General features: G+C 40.5%; 1 protein-coding gene across 9 annotated transcripts in view; it reads left to right on the top strand.

The window, feature by feature from the left end:
- ARHGAP9 (Rho GTPase activating protein 9) overlaps positions 1-20,820 on the top strand; it is a 204,209-nt gene that overhangs the window by 83,700 nt on the left and 99,689 nt on the right. The window contains exon 1 of one of the 9 annotated variants that reach the window (XM_033936060.1): positions 392-662. The exons of 7 other annotated variants lie outside the window; for them this stretch is intronic. In XM_033936060.1, the coding sequence (XP_033791951.1) occupies positions 558-662 (105 nt within the window). In that variant the 5' untranslated portion in view covers positions 392-557. Of the gene's footprint in view, positions 1-391; positions 663-20,820 lie in introns of those variants that run through there. One more of the 9 variants, XM_033936061.1, reaches the window with a different exon arrangement.

The raw sequence follows: 20,820 nt of genomic DNA on the forward strand, positions 1-20,820 counted from the left end.
GCTTCCAACATACCTCATTCTGCCCTACAGCACTCCTGGATTTTTCAGATTTGGGAGATACACAGAGTTCTATAAATATACTCTAATTATGTGACACTTTCCTTGACACACTGGTACTGAGACTCTTCCCTCACATATTGCTCTGTCAGTGCACCTCATTCCTGCCTTGTGATACCATGTGCTGTTTCTCTAGTAATGTCTCATACACGCAGTCTGCTGTAGTTCATTTTGTTTGCACGATGAAAGCTCACCATGAAGTGAGGAAGTTCTTTTTCTTTTGTTGTTGTTTCAATTGAGAACAGGATGTGGAGAGCTCAGATGCTGTAAGAGGAGGGAGTGGTGAGTGCGTGTGGTGTAGAGTGCAAACCGGTTCCTACGTGCAGGGGCTGATGAGAGTCAGGTGCAAAACATGGACCAGAGCCGCAGCTGAGGGGGTATTTCGTCTCTGGACTGGTGGATCTCATATTCCTTTGTCAGAATCAGTTGGTGTGTGTAGGGGTGTGTGCAGGCTTTGGTTTTAAAAGAGACAGGTTTCACCTTTGGATCTCTGCAGCCTCATGCAGGCAAGAGGAAGTAGCTGCCGTTGGGAGGGGTGTTCTGGCAATAATGACACAGAGGCTGTGATGTTTGTACCATTAGGTCCAAACAGGACCCCTTCCCAGGTAGGTGTTAAAATACAGACTAAGGTTAAGACATCTTAAAACAGAAATGACTTTTCTCCTTTTCTCTCCCTGCATGACCCCTGTCCTTTATTACTGCTCTTATGGCTCTCATCAGGGAACCATCATGCAAGGCCACTCTACTGCTGCTTTATTATCCAGCACTTGAGCAGTCTCCTCTCTTTATACCTTCTTATGGGCAGAGCAGTCAAGTGGCCCAGTTTCATGGGGGGGGGGGGGCACTTCAGGAGCTTTCCTGGTTTGTGAATATTTCTCAGTGCATTGTGGCATTTGCAGTTTCTACCAGAACATAGCAGAGGAGGGGGTGGGGGTGTAAAAAAAGACAAGCATGAAAAACCAGGGTCACATAGGCAGCTCTGCCTGTTCACTTCCTAGTGCACGCTTCACCTGTTGCTGCTGTGTTCATGCTTAACTGTTTGCTTGCATGGAGCTCTGATGAAGATCTGTGTTCCATTTGATATTTTGGGGTCAATTCCTTTTGTATTTTGCTTGTTGCTTTTTATTAGATATTTTGGGGTCAATTCCTTTTGTTTTTTCCATTTGTATCTGACATTATATTATTTATGTATGTTGACTTGTAACCTGTTCTGAGCTTGTTGGGGAGGATGGGATATAAACCAAATTAAATAAATAAATGATGTCACATCTGTATGGGGGAGGGGCTTTGATGACAATCAGCATGGCAGCACACCCCATTTGCTTAAATATATAATGGCCGTCATGATGCAGCAGAAAGAGCTTTTGAAAGCTGTAAACACTAGCATCACTTCGGGAGACAGGAACATAAGAAATGTCAAAAGTCCAAAAGGCCCAGCATTCCTGTAGCCAACAGGGACCAGTTTAGGACCTGGCTGGATCCCAAAGAATAGACCCATTCCTTACTCATACTCGACAATAAACTCTGGTTTTCCCAAGTCTACTTGACTAATGATGATTTCTGGACATTTCCTCCAGGAACTGGTCTGAACCCTTATTAAAACCAGAAACACTTGCTGGGTTCATCACATTTCTCTGGTAACAAATTCTACATTTTGTGCGCTAAGTGAAAAAAAAAATTTATTGGTTTTGTTACAAAAATGCTACCTATTATAAGAACATAAGAATAGCCTTACTGGGTCAGACCAGTAGCCCGTTCTCATGGTGGCCAATTCAGGTCACTGGTACCTGGTCCAAACCCAATGAGTAGCAACATTCCATGCTACCGATCCAGGGCAAGCAATGGCTTCCCCCATGTCTTTCTCAATAACAGACTATGGACTTTTCCTCCAGGAAACTGTCCAAACCCTTCTTAAAACCAGCTACGCTATCCGCTCTTACCACAACCTCTGGCAGAGCTTAACTATTATCTGAATGAAAAAATATTTCCTTCTATTGGTTTTAAAAGTATTTCCCTGTAACTTCATCGAGTGTCCCCTAGTCTTTGTAATTTTTGACTGTGAAAAATCGATCCACTTGTACCCGTTCTACTCCACTCAGAGTTTTGTAGACTTTACGAAGTGTCCATTGGCCTTAGTATATTTTGAAGGGGTAAACAGCTGTTCCCTGTTTACCTGTTCACTCCACTCTGGATTTTACAAATGGGACATCCATTGAATCATCGGTCATAACCCCCCCTCTTCTTTTTATTATGTGAATGGCAAAATATAATGTAATTTCAAAATCAAGAGACTTAGCTTGGTTGGAGGAATCCTGATCCCTGATTAAATGGATGTCCCATTCAATTGACCAGCCTTGACTGTTTGAAATGATTTGAAGGATGTCTGAGGTCTTTTTCCTTCTTTTTTTAAATAAATCTTTATTCATTTTAAAAACTCACAATAAGTGTAACATAAAATACAATAATTTTATACTTTAACATTTTTCATATAAACCTGCAGCCAGGATATTTATTGATATTTCTAACATCATAGATGTGATTATTTGAGATTGGGATCTTTTGCAGCTCTTCGAATAAATAGAAATAAAACAAGGAAAGGAAATAGGATCATACCTTTTTTTATTGGACTAAATACATTTTTGATGAGCTTTCAAAGGTAAATCCTTCTTCTGCATCAGAAGTTCAGAAATGAGCAAATTATTTTATGTTATGTGCAATCTTATATCCCACAAAATCCTCATTAATCAGAGTTCTAGGCGGGTTACAGGCAACATATTGTTGTAGAGTTAAATATGTTACAAAGAATTATACATGCTACATAAAGTTATCAAATGATATATACAGGGGCTCATTTTCAAAAAAGATAGACATTTAAAAGATGACATAAACCGGCACTTGGACATCTTATCAGTCAAAACATCCAAAACTGACTTTATAGATGTCTTTCTGGTCGTTTTGTCTCAAGTGCATCTAAATCTTAAGAGGGTGTGTTAGAGGTATGTTTTGGATGGGCTTAGCACTTGGACGTTCTGCAGGGATAATCAAACTTTTAACAAAATGTCCAGGGCACCATTTAGACCAGGGGTGTCCAACCTTTTGGCTTCCCTGGGCCGCATTGGCTGAAAAAAAATGTTTCTGGGACCGCACATATGTGCAAACACTGCAGCAAGACAGAGGAGGGATCCAGCAAGACGGTAAACACCAGGGGGCAGCAGAGGAAAACACTGCATCGCCCTTGACCGGGGCCGCACAAAATGCTTCATGGGGCTGCATGCGTCCCTCGGGCCGCAGGTTGGACACCCCGATTTAGGCGTTTAGGGCTAGACCTGTTTTAAAAATAAATAAGGCTCAAAAAAGTGCCCAAACTGGTAAAATCTAGCAACTCTAGCCTAAGTTCATTTTAGATGCGATTCTATAAATGGCACCTAAATGAAGATTGATGGAAATTATGTGCTGCATTCCTCGGCACCTAATTTTTTAGGAATGGGGGGGGGGGGGGGGTCCTTAGGATTAAGACATCTCCAGTGGGTGATTCAAGCTACTGTCTTGTCTTCTTTGAACTATTGTGATATACTTCTGTTGAGGTTATTGGTTAAACACATTTGTAGATTTGAGGTTCTGCAAAAAGATCCTCTGTATGTGTCGCGTTAGGATAAAAACTTGAAGTGAAAAATCTTGCACTGTAACACTTTATTTATTTAATCGACTGTCTAGCCCATCCTCCCGGACGGGCCCAGAACAGGTTACAATTTTACATACATAGTGTAAGGTTAGCAACAAGTTACAAATTCACATATAGCAGATATACAATACAGAACAACAGATTGAATGGAGGAACAGCAACAGTGGAATAATTTCTATGTACTGCGTGTAGAACTGAATACATGTTTAGGGGGGGGTTGAGCCCAGTAGCAAGGCAAACGATAAGGCAATGTAAGTATAGCAGCTAGAAATACAATACATTTGTTGCATAGGACTAATACATTCGATGCAAAATTTAGCCTGTTTACTGTATGTATATTGGTATTAGGTGCTTAGTATGTGTCAAGTTAGGATAAAAACTTGTAGTGAAATAAAACCCCTTTGCACTATAACTATGGCAAATTGTAACCTGTTAACTGTATATCAGTGGTCTCAAACTCGCGGCCCAGGGGCCACATGCGGCCCGCCAGGTACTATTTTGAGGCCCTCGGTATGTTTATCATAATCACAAAAGTAAAATGAAACAGTTTCTTGATTATATGTCTCTTTAGTTATAAATTACAATATTATTATTAAGACTCAGCCAAAAGGAAAGATTTATACACTATAAAGAGTTTTACCTCATGCAAAATTGTCATTTCTTTAATAAGACATTAACTCTTTTTTTCTGAGACCCTCCAAGTACCTACAAATCCAAAATGTGGCCCTGCAAAGGGTTTGAGTTTGAGACCACTGCTGTATATTATGTATGTTAACTGTACCCATTTTGAGCTCTTTGGGGAGGACGGGCTAAAAACCAAATAAAACCCCCCAAAATGCTGTGCCAGATTCATAACGGGAATGCCGAAATATGCTCATATTACACCTTATCTTCGACAGTTCCACTGGCTGCCAGTGGCATTTAGAGTTCAGTATAAGGCAGTGATGATTTGCCATCAATTTCTGTATGGTACAATCCCAGAATTTTTCAAGAGCAAGATGACTAATTATCAACCTAAAAGATCATTGTGTTCTGAAAATTCTGCTCTGTTGAAGGTGAATGCCAGTCCAAAATAGGTTGAGACCAGCACAATGCCTTTTTTGCTGTGCAGGCGTAAAATTGTGGAACTCACTTGGCGGGCGGATACGGAAATGTGTTGATAGAGGTACATTTAGGAAGCGACTTAAAACACAGTTGTTCGTAAGTGCCTTTTTATAGGGTTTGACTTCTGATTGTAGGTTTTCTGAGGATCTAATCATTAATGTTTGTTTGTCTTTTAATTTGTTTTAAATGTATATATGCAATATTTTGTAAACTGTCTAGGCCAGGAGTCTCAAAATCCCTCCTTGAGGGCCGCAATCCAGTCGGGTTTTCAGGATTTCCCCAATGAATATGCATTGAAAGCAGTGCATGCACATAGATCTCATGCATATTCATTGGGGAAATCCTGAAAACCCGACTGGATTGCGGCCCTCAAGGAGGGACTTTGAGACCCTTGGTCTAGGCTTAAGACTTACCCCCATTCAACAGATTACTTACAATTTGAAAAATTGAAATGGTCTTAATTATTGTTTTTGGTGGAATTCTGTTTATCATATATATAAAATGGAAAGGGCATTAGCTGTTCAAAAAGGGAATTATAACAAATTTAAGGATGTGTGGAGGCCATTGATGGATTATTGTAAAGATTAAAAATTATTCTTCCCTGAATTAAAAAGTTTAAGAAAATAAGGGGGTGGGAGGGGGTGGGTATTTTTTGATTATAATAGAAGAATATATTTTTCATAATTATATAAGGAAGGGAGATATTATTATATTTTATAAGGGTTATTTATAAGATGTCAAGTGTATTTGAAAGTGAAATTGATATTTGTATTTATTGTACTTGATTTAAGATATGAAATGAATAAAGTATTTAAAAAAAAAAAAGACTTACCCCCTCTTTTACTAAGGTGCACTAACCGATTAGCGTGCCCTAAATGCTAATGCGCCCATAGCCTATCATGCACGCATTAGCGTTTAGTGCACCTTAGTAAAAAGTGGGCCTTAGACGTCCTTTTGAAAATGCCTCTCACAGTCTTGGTTATATATCATAAATAGCAGCTGATCTTTAACATGATGTAAGAGACAAGTTAACTTAATCATGTATTTCTAATGAGAATAACTAATAGGCAGACTGGATGGACTGTTCAGGTCTGTATCTGCCGTCATTTATGTTACTATGTTATGTTATGTTACTATGTTATGTTATGTTATGGACTATGTTACTATGATGACCTGTGAAACATAAAAGCAATCCAATGAGAGTCTCATGGGGAAGGTAGGAGAACGTGGGGAGGGGGGATGAGAAACAGGGAGAGATGGATGGGCGATCAGAGCGTGGCCAAGCAGTATAATTTTATGGTTTTTAATGCGATAGAAAACTCAGATCTGTAAGTCCTGTCTGTTGGGTGCCAAAATATTTCATCATTTTAACTTCAAAGGTTTCATGTTCCTGGATGGTTTTGAAATTTCCTTTCAGTATTTTCACCCGTCAAGTCATTAATGCAGTGCTCTGGTCTAGCAGAATGCTGTCCGACAGAAGTGTCGCTCTGGTTAGCACTATAGTTTTTGGTGTCGTGTCTGTGAAGATTCAATACTTTTCAGAAGGGTGGTGAACGGCTTTCCAGTAGAGGTGGTAGAGATAAAAAATGTATTTCTTTATTTGGATTTATTAACTGCCTTTGTGAAGAGATTTACCTAAGGTGGTGTACAGCAAGTACGTATAATTCAACATAAAACAATTTTGTTAACAGCATAGCAGTAGTAAAAGACCAAATATAGACAAATACAATGAGTAAACTCAAAATTAAGAAATTGAAAATTAATAATAGGACTACCATGTATCTGAATTCAAGAAAACTTGAATCAGATCTCTAAGGGAGAGGGTGGGATAGTAGATGGCATGGATAGGCAGACTAGATAGGCCATATGGTCTTTATCTGCCTTCATTTTTAAAGTTTCTATGTTTTTAATCTCTTAAGAACATAAGAATTGCCGCTGCTGGGTCAGACCAGTGGTCCATCGTGCCCATCAGTCCCCTTACACGGCGGCCCCCAGGTCAAAGACCAGGGCTCTAAATGAGTCCAGCCTCACCTGCGTACGTTCTCGTCTTAAGCATTTGACCTGTATCTCCAATATAGCATCCTTCTTCATATTTTTTGCATTGAATAATATATACTACATTAGAAGATAAGCATGTGTAGGAATCAGTGTAGCGAGGGAGGGAGGGACCCAGCATCACTGCACCCTGCGCCCCCGTCATTCTTCCCTGCTGCATGCATACACCCCTGCATACCTCTTCAAAATCTTCACCGGCAGCTCGCAGCTCCTAGCTGCTGCTTGTGTCAGCCTCAGCTCTCCCTCTGACATCATTTCCTGGTCCCGCGAAAGCTGAGGCCGGCATTAGCAGCAGCTTGGAGATGTTGCTTGCTGCTGGTGAAGATTTTGAAGAGGTTGGTGGGTGGAGAGGAGGATATATGCTGGCACCCGCCTGCTGAGACGGCGCCTGAGGAACTCCGTACCCCCCTGTCCCCCTTCACTATGCCACTGTGTGTAGAATCCCCAAATCTTTTCCAGAGAAGAGAAAATGGTAAAACTAGAGGGCATAATTTGAGATTGCAGGGAGGAAAACTCAGGAGCAATGTTAGGAAATTATTTTTCTCGGAGAGGGTGATAGATGCCTGGAATGCCCTCCCGAGAGAAGTGGTGAAGAGGAAAACGGTGATGGAATTTAAAAAAGCGTGGGCTAAACATAAAGGATCTCTAATTAGAAAACAAAGGATGTAAATTAAAAGAACTAAGGCCGGTACTGGACAGACTTTCATGGTCTGTGTCTTGGTGTAGGATGGGCTGGGGAGGGCATCAATGGGGACTCCATTAACTTGGACCATGAGGATGATGCTGGCCAGACTTTATGGTAGATATCCTGCAAATAGGATGGTTGGATAGGCTGGAGTGAGCTTGGACGGCAACCTAGAACAATACCAGGTGGACTTTACAATCTATTTTCCAGAAATATCAAAGAAGAGACAAGTTAATTTAATCATACATTTTTAATGTATATAACTAATGGACAGACTGGATGGATAGTTCAGGTCTTTACCTGCCATCATTTGCTATATTACTATATGTTTTTCCCATGTGACTGACTCTGATATGTATTGGCACAGTTTGCAGCTTGATATATTGCAGGGATGTGTGCCATTCTCTTTTTCAGTTTCTACTGGGAGCTTTGTGTTAATTTTTGTTTCAGATTAGGTGGTTGTCAGAAGGTGGAGCTAGGAATTTATTTTTCAGTAATTCATCCTCCTGGGGTAGTGGCTATAGATCTTTTATAATTTTCAGTTTTTCTAGCTCTGCATTGTGTGTCACTACAAAAGGCACTCCTGTGATTTTATTTTCTTTGTATTGCAATAAGTTTTCTCTCTGTGTTTTGAGGGAAGAAGCAATCTTCTTGGAGATTATTTTGGAGTTGTATCCTTTATGTTTGAAAGATTCAGTCAAAATTTTGAGGTGTTTTTCTCTATCTCTTGGGTCAGAGCAGATGCAATGGTATCATGTGGCTTGGCTGCATATAATGGATTTATTTGCATGTAAAGGATAGGAACTTGACTTGTGGAAGCAGCTGCATCTGTCAGTTGTTTCTTGTTTTATGGAGGTTTTTATATCGCCATTGTTGATATAGACTGTGGGGTCTAGACTAGGGGTGGGCAACTCCGGTCCTCGAGGGCTGGAATCCAGTTAGGTTTTCAGGATTGCCCCAATGAATATGCATGAGATCTATTTGCATGCACTGCTTTCAACGCATATTCATTGAAGAAATCCTGAAAACCCGACTGGATTCCGGCCCTGGAGGACCAGAGTTGCCCACCCCTGGTCTAGACCAGGGGTCCTCAAAGTCCCTCCTTGAGGGCCGAATCCAGTCGGGTTTTCAGTATTTCCTCAATGAATATGCATGAGATCTATGCGCATGCACTGCTTTCAATGCATATTCATTGGGGAAATCTTGAAAACCCGACTGGATTCGGCCCTCAAGGAGGGACTTTGGGGACCTTTGGTCTAGACCAGTGGTTCCCAAACCTGTCCTGCAGGACCCCCAGGCCAACCGGGTTTTCAGGTTAGCCCTAATGGATATGCATGGAGCAGATTTGCATGCCTGTCACTTCCATTATATGCAAATCTCTCTCATGCATATTCATTAGGGCTAGCCTGAAAACCTGATTGACCTGGGGGTCCTCCAGGATAGGGTTGGGAACCACTGGTCTAGACAGTTGTCTTTTTTTCTGTGAATAATTAGTTTTGAATTTGATTTAGGGATGGAGAGTCCATATAGGGGCTGAGTTTGGCTGAGGGAGAAGGAGTGATGACTCTTAAGTACTGAGTGCTGGTCATGGAGGCATTAAATGGTCTAGTTTGTTTTATTTGGTTTAATGATGTCTATTATTGAAGTATCTTGTATGACTTATGGAATTTTATATTTTGATGTATGTGTGGGTTTGGCCAGTTGTGGCCTTAAATTATATTCGTCATTGATGCGCTGTGTATGTTATATGTAATTTGATTTCATATGTAAGTATGTAATTTGCTATAGTGTGTCCTTGAAGTGTTTTGTACGACAAATTAAAATATTTTAATTTGTATGTTAATATGTAACTCGCCCTGGATAAGGGCGGGTGAGAAATAAACAAACTCCAAATCATAAAAATGTCATTAATATATATTAGTAGTACCCTTTTTTCTTTATCCCCTCCTTTCATCCAGTATGTGGTCCCCTCTCTCTCCCCTCCCCACTTTCCTTCAGCATCTTCTCCCCTCTCTCTCCTACCCATTTCCATGCAGCGTCTGCTCCCCATTCTCTCCTCCCCATTTCCCTTCAGTGTCTATTCCTCTCTCCCCCTCCCCCTCCCCTTCCCCCTCTCTACTTCCCTTCAGCGCCCTTTGTGTGGTCCAGCAGCCCCCTCCCTCCCGATTGCTGTGGTCCATGCATCTCTCTTCCTTCCCCTCACCTTCACTGGCGATTTTCATTTTTTGTCTCTGAGTAGCCTGTTTCCGGTTGCATCAGAGGAGAAGTTTCAGGCAGCTGCATGCAACTTGTTTAAAGGCTCGTGGCGCTCGGAGACAGAAAAATGAAAATCGCCAGTAAAGGTGAAGGGAAGGGAGGGAGGAACATGCCCATTCCGCAGCAATCTTGAGGAAGGAGATAGGGGCTGCTGGACTGCGTGATCGGGAGGGGTGTTAAGTGAGGCAACACGTGCAAAATACTTAATTACGGGGACAAGGCCATCCACCGCTCCACGGGACGGTGAATGGCCTTGTCCCCATATCCACAGTAACCAGTTATTTTCCTCCCCTTTTCAGTGGATTACCCACGGCTAGCCGCGGGTAACAGTCGCCGTGTCATGCTCTACGTAAATGTAAGCCTAGCACCTTCCTCATGTTCAAAATTACTGTTTCCATCGAAGCCCTCCCCAGCCCATCCTAAACCGAATTGCCATATACATGGCACAGATCTTGCAAGGCTGCCCAGTACCGGCCTTAGTTCTTCAGTTTATATACCATTCATTTTCTAATTAGAGATCCTCTGTGTTCATCCCACACTTTTATGAATTCTGTTACCATTTTCCTCGTATGCCACCTACCTCAGAAGGGAATTCTAGGCATCAACCACCCAATTTCTTCAGAAATTCTGGGGTGTCTTGTATGAAGCTGTTTGTTTTGTATACTGTGAGCCATATTCTATATATAGCACCTAAAAAAAAATCAATGCCAATTAGAATGGCACTTAGCGCAATTCTTCAAGGTACACATACCTTTTATAGAACTGTGGTTAGCACTGTGTATTCTATAACAATGTGTATAACTTTGAGGAATGCCCCTGATCTACTTTTGGCCACACCCCCTTTTCAAATTCACACACTGCAACCATCGTGTATTTTTAAAATAGAATCACACTTTGAGTCATGCGTGTATCTTTTAATTAGTCCCAATTAGCATAAATTGTGAGGTGTTAATTGTCAATTAATAATGAATAGGCCAATTAATTAAGTTGTTCGTATACATCGGCTACATGCAGTGATGTACGCATCTCTAATTGAAAAATTGGTAAAAAATCCTTTTTATACCCAGCATCAGGATAGCACCTGCACTATAAATTTAATCTTGCAGTTTGCAATTTTCAACAACTGAATAAGGGAATTTCAGTACGGGCTCAAATTTCCATGCGAGTGACCAAGGCCCCGGGCAGGTATTCATAGGTGACTAGCACCAGACCAAAAGATCTAAATAAACCCTGCCCTGTACATCATAATTACCCTTTTTTTCCCCCAAATAATATCATTCAATAAATAAATAAATAAATACAAAGTGCAGACGTGCATCCGATGTGGGAAAAAAAAGGGGGGGGGGGGAAGAAAATTTTATACGGTGTGTTTGAAATCCCCTCCAAAAATCAATCACAAAAGTATCAAAAATCAAGCATAAATAATGGAAGATAAAAAAAACAAGCAATCAATTTGGGTCTTCTTAAATTCATAAATACATAAGTTCATATCACCATTATGTCTCCGTTCATCAATCGTAAATCCCAGAAGACAGTCGCCATGACTTTGCCTACAGATTTTTCTGTCTTGAACTTTTTGGGGGTGAGGGATGACGTAAGCTTCCTCTGCAGTGACTTCATTTTGGACTCAGGATCTCTGTGATAGACCTAAGTCTCATCTCTAATCACCTAATGATGAAAAAAAATTAACTTGGTCTTCACGGAGTATCTCCAAGTTCTCCTGACAGCACTGGAGCCTCGTGGCTTTCTGACATGGTGTCAGCATTCTTGGAACCCATCTTGCACTAACCTTGGACATGCCCAACTTTTCTTGAATTATTTCCCAAACTGTACCTGCCGAGATGCCCATTCTTCAACTATTTGGGAAACCTTAATTTGTCTGTCTGACAAAATTAAATCCTTGATTTTCTTACACATTTCTGTGGAAGTTGCTTCCAGAAGCTGTCCAGTATGAGGGTCATGGACTTTCTACCCCATTTAAACTGCTTGTTCCAAAATTTTACTTTATAGGATGATGGGGCAGACTCACTAAAAAACTGCAGTCATGCGTTCATGGATCTCCTTTGGCTTTTTCCCATCTTTTGTGAAGAATTTTATCACTGAACAGTGCTCCAAATCTAGCAGTTTCTTACTTGATTCGTACGAGGACTCTCCCGACATCCTGTCTCTTGGAATGTTAGACTCACACTGAGCTGCAACTGTGCATGAGTAACCTTGAGACATGTCACAACGTGCACAGACTTGTTGCCACACTCGCCTTCATATTCAGGTAGATAAATTTTTGAACACCCCTCATAGATAGCTCTTTATCATAAGAACATACATAAGAATTACCATTCTGAGACAGACTGAATAATAATAATTTAATAATAATAATAATCTATTCTTGTATACCGCCATACCCAAGAAGTTCTAGGCGGTTCACATCAGTTAATTAAGATCCGCGATGACACACGGATTTACAAAATTTTGTCAAAGTTACAAGCAACGAAGAAGGGAGAGAGGGAACGCTTTAACAGAGTTTTATCAGAAGTACAAGCAACGTCGAAGGTTTGGGTTGGAAGATAAGAGAATAATGAGAGAGAAACCAAGTAAGGGGAGGGGGGAAGGGGGAGAGCGGTAGGAACGGGGTGAGTGTGGGAGAGGGGTTATTGCGGGGGGAAAGGGGTTAAAGGTCCATCAAGCCCAGTATCTGTTTCCAGTAGTGGCGAACCCAGAACCCAAGTACCTAGCTAGATCCCAAGTAGTCAACAGATTTTATGATGCTTATCCTAGGAATAAGCAGTAGATTTCAATAATGGCCTATGGACTTCTCTTTTAGGAAATTTTATAAGTCTTTTTTTTAAAACCCTACTAAGCTAACTGATTTCACCACATTCTCCGGCAACGAATTCCAGAGTTTAATTACAGGTTGTGTGAAGAAATATCTTCTCCAGTTAAAAAAAAAAAATCTATTAGTTAGGGCTCCTTTTACGAAGGTGCGCTATGCGTTTTAGCGCATGCACCGGATTAGCGTGCGCTATAGCGCACGCTAGCCAAAAATCTACTGCCTGCTCAAAAGGAGGCAGTAGCATCTAACGTGTGTGGCAATTTAGTGCGCACTATTCCGCGCGTTAAGGCCCTAATGCGCCTTCGTAAAAGGAGCCCTTAGTAGCTTCATCACATGCCCCCCCCCTAGTCCTAGTATTTTTGGAAAGAGTGAACAAGCGATTCACATCTACCTTTTCCACTCCACTCAATATTTTATGGATCTCTATCATATCACCCCTGAGCCATCTCTTCTCCAAGCTGAAGTGCCCTAGCTGCTTTAGCCTCTCTTCATAAGGAAGTTGTCCCAAACCTTTTATCATTTTATCCTTAAAACCCCAGGTAAAATCTGTTGTGAAAAACTCTTTCTACATCTTAAAGAAACTTGGAACATTTACTGAAAGGTAAGGCGATATCTTTTTTTTATAGTATCTTAAGAGACCACACCTTCACCTTTACACCTCAATCTATGAACCATTGGGGTTCTATCCTAACGACCACACTTTCTGAAATAGACTGGGAACTCTTCTGGTCATCTACAAACCGTCCTCTATTATCTGCAAGAGTTTCACAATCAATGTTCTTTGTTATGTGGAATGCTATATGGACTCCATTTCGAATGTGGAAAGCGAAACTGAAACAAGATCCTACTTGCTGGAACTGTTTGAAAGAGCCTGGAACTCTTGATCACATGCTTCTTCACTGCACTATGGTTCATTCCTTTTGGATTCGTATATGGGACACTATAAAATCTATTACCAAATGTTCAGAAGATATTTCCATGGACATTATAATCCTTCGTTCTCAACATCCTTGTTTTGCACTATCAAACTGTCCTCCTAAACTCATTGACACCATGTTTGTGACAGCTCTTATGCACATTTTGAAAAATTGGAAGTCATCCACACTACTAGACTACACCTTTTGGTGGAACTCTTTGAGCATGTACCACAAATTCGAATCATATGCATATGAAAAGAATATGATATCCCGTTTCTCTACAAATTTGGTGCGAAATAAATCACCTTGGTCATTTTTAGATTCATATGTTCACTCTGCCTCGTAGACACTTCTGCCACTCTCTCACTCTCTCTCTTTCTCTATCTCTCTTTTTTTTTTTTTTTTCCTTTCTTTTATTTCATCATCTCTGCTTCATCTATCCTTTCTATTTATTTTCTTAGCAGTTTCAAATACATTGAATTCTTCTTACTAGTCTGTTATATGCAAATGAATGCAATTATGGTTTCTCTTGTTTATACATCACTTTTTTTTTATTCAATCTTTATGTACTTGAACTGCTTTTTGTATATTATTTATAATATTCAATAAAATTATTGAAATAAAAAAAGAAAAGAAACTTGGAACATTCAGATTGTTAGTTCAGGCTTTAATTGTTGTCTAGGCTGGACTAATCTAATATCATTTATATGGGCTGCTCAAAACCTGAATAGATGACTACAGATTGTGCAGAATATTTTATGTATTTAAAAAATTAATTACTCGCAACCATTCAACAATTCTGAGTGAGTTACATAATTAAAACTATGTCACAAACTACAGTCTATTTGATTTATTCAGTCCATAAGTATAATCTGTAACTCCATTCTACTTGGAACTGCACTGGCTTTCTGTTGAAAAGCCAGAATATAGTTTAAGTTGTGTACTACTGTCTTGAAAATTTTATATGGTTAAGCAGCTCTGTATCTGATTGAGCTAGTATCCTTGTTTCACAAAGGTGACTTGTATAATGCACGTAACCAACTAGTACTATGCTTTCTCATATCAAGCTGCTTTATTTTGGAATCCATTACCATTATCTGTAAGAGCTCTTGAAAATTATCAGTTGTTCCTCAAGGCTCTTAAAACCTTCTTTTTCCATAAATATGTCCTATTGAAGGTATAATTATAGCTCAAATTTTTACTATTGAAGTGTAATGTCCCATACTATGTAGCTCCCGGCATATTGTTTAACCAGTTATTCTTTTGTAATCCACGCAGAACTTTTTATGGTTTGTCATGTAATATAATCTTGAAGTGACATAACATACTCGTATAATAGGTCTGCCAGGGTTTCCAGGGTTATGGGTTTTAGGTAGCATGTGGAATGTGCTTACAGAAGAGTGGTTTGGCGCGAGTTTCTTTAGCTGGGTTGTACTTGCTTTGGAAGTGTTTTGATAAGATTTTCCAATTGTTTTGTATATGCCCTAGTAAATAAGCTACTGGGAGAAAGAACAGTGTGTGTGGGAGGAGGTGGGAGACCAGAGCCAGCCCAGTCTCTTCTCTCTATCCCTGTGTGCTGTCTTCCAGTTGGGCAGCAGCGATTAGTAAACACTGTTCCTACCTGCTACAAAAACGGTTAAGGGACTGGAGGAGCTGCCGTACAATGAGAGGCTAGAGAAACTGGGCCTCTTCTCCCTTGAAAAGAGGAGATTGAGAGGAGACATAATCAAAACTTTCAAGATATTAAAGGGAATTGACTTAGTAGAGAAAGAGAGATGGTTCACTCTCTCCGAGGTGAAGAGAACGAGAGGGCACTCGCTAAAATGAAAAGGGGATAGATTCCGTACAAACGTTAGGAAGTTCTTCTTCACCCAGAGAGTGGTAGAAATCTGGAAGGATTCAAGAAAAGGTTAGATAAGTTCCTGCTAGCTACACTCAACTAGGGCACTGGTCTTTGACCTAAGGGCCGCCGCGTGAGCGGACTGTTGAGCATGATGGACCACTGGTCTGACCCAGCAGTGGCAGTTCTTATGTTCTTACAGTACTTCTTCCCCTGCAGTCAGAACCATGCAGGGCCTCTTTAGTGTGAGTTTTAAAATGTATTTATATTATGATGGATTGGGAGCAGGGACGTAGAGAATGACACGGGGGACAAATTTGTCCCCACCCCCGCAGGAACTCAATTTCCCTGGCCCTGCCCCATTCCTGTAAGCTCCGCCTTAACCACACAAGCCTCGAACACTTGCGATTGTAAAGTATTTGAGGCTTGTGCAGATGAGGATGGAGCGTGCCAGAATGGGACGGGGACGGGACGTTAGAATGAGTTCCCGTGGGGATGGGGAAAAATTTGTCCCCATGTCATTCTCTAGCAGGGAGCCCAAAATGTGCTTGTTTGCCTAGGGCCTATCAAAGAATTATCCGTGCCTTGTCTTTAGCCTTTCCTCATATTATAGTTGATCCATCCCCTTCACCATTCTCCAAACCCTTTTTTAATATCGTCATAATCTTTTACGAGATGCAGTGACTAGAGCTAGACACTTACTCAAGGTGTGGTCGCACTGTGGACCAACACACAGACTTTATGATATTCTTTGTTTTATTCTCTATTCGTGTCCTAATAATTTTGAGCATTCTGTTCGCTTTTCCAAGCAGAGGATTTCTTTTTTCCCCATTTTTAACTCTTTATTAATAATTTTAATGCATTTTAAAAAAACATCCATCTTTTCTATTCAATCATTAAATAGTACATGAATTCATTGTAAATCTCATTTCAATAGTACCTAAAAAACCAAATTCAAGTTTCTTACACAACTTCTCTAAGCAAACCCACCCTGGTGGGAGGATGTGTGCAGGAGATTCATGAAATATAAGAATAGAAAAACTGTCAGTTAGCTAAGGTGATATCCTTTTGGAGACTAATCCAAGTTTCATATGCCCCCCCCTCCAATTATATTATAGCTATGAATTTGATTTCTCCGAAGAGCGGTCAATTTTGACATTTGTTGTATAAATGGAACTTTAGTCAACAATACTCGAAATGCCGGAAGATCAGGCTGTTTCCAAGCAGATGCCATAAAAAGTTGACCTGCTGTCAAGCAGAGGATTTCAATGTATTGTACAGTGACCCCAAGATTTTTTTCCTGGAGGGTCACCCCTAATGTAGAACCCAGCATTTTGTACCTATAGCTTGGACTATCCTATCCTATATGCATCAATTTGTTTTATTTAATTTGTTTTCTATCCAGTCCTCCTCAAAGAGTCCAGGATGGGTTACAGCTCAACATACACAATATACAGTTAACAGGTTAAGTTTAGATTTTTCAATTCAAGTTTTTATCCTAACGTAACACATACCGAGGATCTTGTATCAATATACATTTCTTTGTAATCTATCGGCCGTGGGCAGGGGAGTTGGGTGAACAGGTATGTTTTTACTGCTTCCCTAAAGTTGAGGAGTCCTTTGTTCGTGTCCATATTAAATTTCATTTGCTATTTAGACACCCAGCCTTGCAAAGTTCGCCTTTGCTCATGATTAAACTACCTTGGATAATGTTGTGTCTTCAGCTAATTTAATTACCTCACTCTTTGCTCCCTGTTCTTGTTTATTGGTAAATGTGCTATAAAGAACCATTCCCAGGATAGATCCCTGGGGCACACCACTTCAGTGTCAGGTCAAAAGCGCGCCAGGACAAAGGCGCGCGCAGACAATTGAGAGCAGCGTGGAGGCACGCGCCGCAGAAAATTACTGTTTTTAGGGCTCCGACGGGGGAAGTGTGGGGGGGGGGGGAACCCCCCCACTTTACTTAATAGAGATCGTACCGCGTTGTGGGGGTGTTGTGGGGGGTTTGGGGGGTTGTAACCCCTAAAGCAAGAATGATGAAGACGGAAAGTGAGGTGATATACAATCTTGCAACACTGTGTGTTCTGTCTGGATTTTTGGATTTATGATAAAGAAGAGTTTCAACTCTGGAAAGAATTTCCCTACAGAGTGAGGATTCATTTTGTTGCAAGGTTGTAACCCCTCACATTTTACTGAAAACTTCACTTTTTCCCTGTTTTTAGGGAAAAAGTTAAGTTTACAGTAAAATGTGGAGGGGTACAACCCCCCAAACCCCTCACAACGCCGGCGCGATCTCTATTAAGTAAACTGGGGGGGCTCCCCAACAAAACCTCCCGTCGGAGCCCCTAAAAACTGTAATTTTCTTTGGCACGCGCCTCCATCTTGCGCTCAGTTGTCGGCATGCGCCTTTGTCTTTCGCGGGGTTGTCTATGAACCCACCACTTCTTATCTTTCTCCACTAAGAAAACTGACCAGTTACTGCACTAAGGAAAAGCAATTACCACTTCTCCCTCCGTATTCGTGGTTTCAGCACTTGCGATTTCGTTTATTTGCAATTTTTGGCATGCTGGCTCCTCCCCCAAAATTACATCATCCATTAGTAAAGTACAGTACCGATAAAAAATTTTGTCGCTTACCAGCTTTTACACAGAAAAATGCTGCTTCCCAGCTTTAGATGCGCTTAAACAAAAGTACGCGGTGATTTCACCAAACTGCAAAAAAACCCAAAAAACCACCCTAAAACACCAAATAAATAAAAAGCGTGACAAGCTCTTGTGAGCTCTTCCGCCTTGGGCCCTTTTCTATGAAAATAAAGTGCGCAGACAGAAGCAGTGCTTCAGCTAGTTGTGCACTTATAAAGCGGGAGGAGCAAAGGGTCGTCTATTACGTCCCGTGTGGAAAATATAATGCAGTAATAATAATGCCAATTCTGAAGAAGGAAGGCTGCGGCTGCCTAGAATTGCGAAAGAGCGCGCGCACACAGTCTCCATCCCGAGAATTTCCTTTGCCGGGCTTCCCCCTGCTCTTCCGAGTGGACTTTGTGCTTTACTAGCGAGAAGACGATGATTTCTCCATTGCCTCCCTGCCCTCGGGTCTTCGGGAAGAAAGAAGCTGTATTTTTGTTATTTGCGATTTCAATACTATTAATGGTGGCTGTTTCAAAAAAACTGCGAATAACATATAAAAAGTTATTTGCGGTTTTTCCATATTCGCGGGTCTGTTCCGCCCCTAACCACTGCGAATACGGAGGGAGGAGTGTACACTCAAAACAAATAAAAATAACAACTCATATACATGAAAATGCATCTTTAAATGCATAGGTTTTCAAAAGCTTTTAAAATTGTTGTAATGAGGTGCAGAAGTGAACATACTTCGGCAAGCTATTTCACAGCCATGGGCCTGCAATAGAAAAAGCACAAGAAATGGTATCAGCATAGTGGACCTTACAAAGATCTGGGACTACCGCCTACTGCAGGGGTAGGGAACTCCGGTCCTCGAGAGCCGTATTCCAGTCAGGTTTTCAGGATTTCCCCAATGAATATGCATGAAATCTATGTGCATGCACAGCTTTCAATGCGTATTCATTGGGGAAATCCTGAAAACCCGACTGGAATACGGCTCTCTAGGACCGGAGTTCCCTACCCCTGGCCTACTGTGTGGCTGCAGATCTCAATTCTCGGACCAGCTCATGTAACTGAATTGTGGCCTTTAAACAAGCAGGTGCCGATAGAAATCAACATTGAAAAATTTGCACAAGGACTTTGAATCGTGCCCAAAAAGCCACTGGCAACCCATGAAGCTGGTACAATTTTGGTAAAATGTGATCAAACCGACTTCCTCTTAAAATGATTCTTGCTGCGGAATTCTGAACCATCCGAAGTACAACCATCAACTCAACCTTGTTGGCATGTTAATAAACACCCTCAGAAAATCTAACAGATTATTTAAGCCCTCTCTTGGCTAAATCTGTATTGACTCTGCCCCTATCAAACTGGCCAGGTGAGTAGTAATTTTGCTCTTTAGGAGTGGTTAGATCAGGGCATGTCAACTTAGTCCTTGTGACACACCCAGCCAGACAGGTTTTCAGGATACCCACAATGAATATGCATGAGAGAAATTTGGTTTGGGGTAATCCACTGCTTATTCCTAGAACAGGCAGCATAAAATCTGTTTTACTACTTGGATCGAGCTAAGCACTTGGGACCTGGGTTGGCTACTGTTGGAAACAGGATACTGGGCTTGATGGACTTTCGGTCTGTCCCAGTATGGCGATTCTTATGTTCTTATGTTCCATTTATGGTTCAAGCCCAGCGCTCTCCTTGTGACCCTGGGCAAGTCACTTAAGATTACATTGCCCTAGGTACGTTAGTCAGATTGTGAGCCCACCGGGGCAGAGAGGGAGAAATACTTGAATACCTGAATGTAAACCACTTAGGCTATAAGTGGTGTACAAATACTAAAATAAATAAATAAATAAATAAAAATATCTCTCATGCATACTCATTGTGGGTATCTTGAAAACTTTTTATAAACTTCGATTGATTCGCTCTCTTGCAAAATTTTTACAACCAGAATCCATTAATATTCTCATTCATTCCCTAATAATGTCTAAAATAGATTACTGCAATTCCCTTCTAATAAACGTAACACAAAAAAAAAAAGAAGGCTGCAACTTATACAAAATACCGCTGTGAAGCTAATTTACAAAGCTAAAAAATATGAACATGTTACCCCACTGCTGATTAAATCCCATTGGCTTCCGATAAGCCATCGCATCACCTTTAAATTACTGCTTTTGGTGTTTAAAGCTTTAAACTTTAACGAACCCCAATTTATTAACAGATGGCTTATCCCTTATAGTATAACACGATCACTTCGTTCAACTTCATTTAATCTTCTTTCCGTGCCTTCAATTAAAATGATAGGAACTAGAAGACACGACATGTTCTCAGTTATGGCCCCACATTCATGGAATCTTTTACCACAATACATTAGAGAACTAAAAGATCTAACACTGTTTAAAAAAACATTAAAAACCTTTCTTTTTAAAGATGCGTATGGATCTTAGGACACTAAAAAATCGATTATTTTTTAACTGCAACCTGGAGGTTTTTGTTTTTTTTTGTTTGTTTGTTTTTTTAAACAGCTATTTTTACCCCCCTTCATGTTCTTCCCTTTTATGTTTTTTCTTCTCTTCTATCAAAAATTGTAACTATTCCCCCTCTTAACCACACATGTCTTGTAAGTCTTACCCACAAAATTATTTTAAAGTTATGTCTACACTCAGTTTGTTAAGTTTGTTAAATTTTAACTAACAACAAATTTGTTTTTATGTCAACATTAACATTTTATTTGTTTAATTTATTAATATATGTTATTATTATTGTACATCGC

This window comes from Geotrypetes seraphini, chromosome 3 (genome assembly GCF_902459505.1).
Source record: "Geotrypetes seraphini chromosome 3, aGeoSer1.1, whole genome shotgun sequence".
NCBI classification, from domain to species: Eukaryota; Metazoa; Chordata; class Amphibia; order Gymnophiona; family Dermophiidae; genus Geotrypetes; species Geotrypetes seraphini.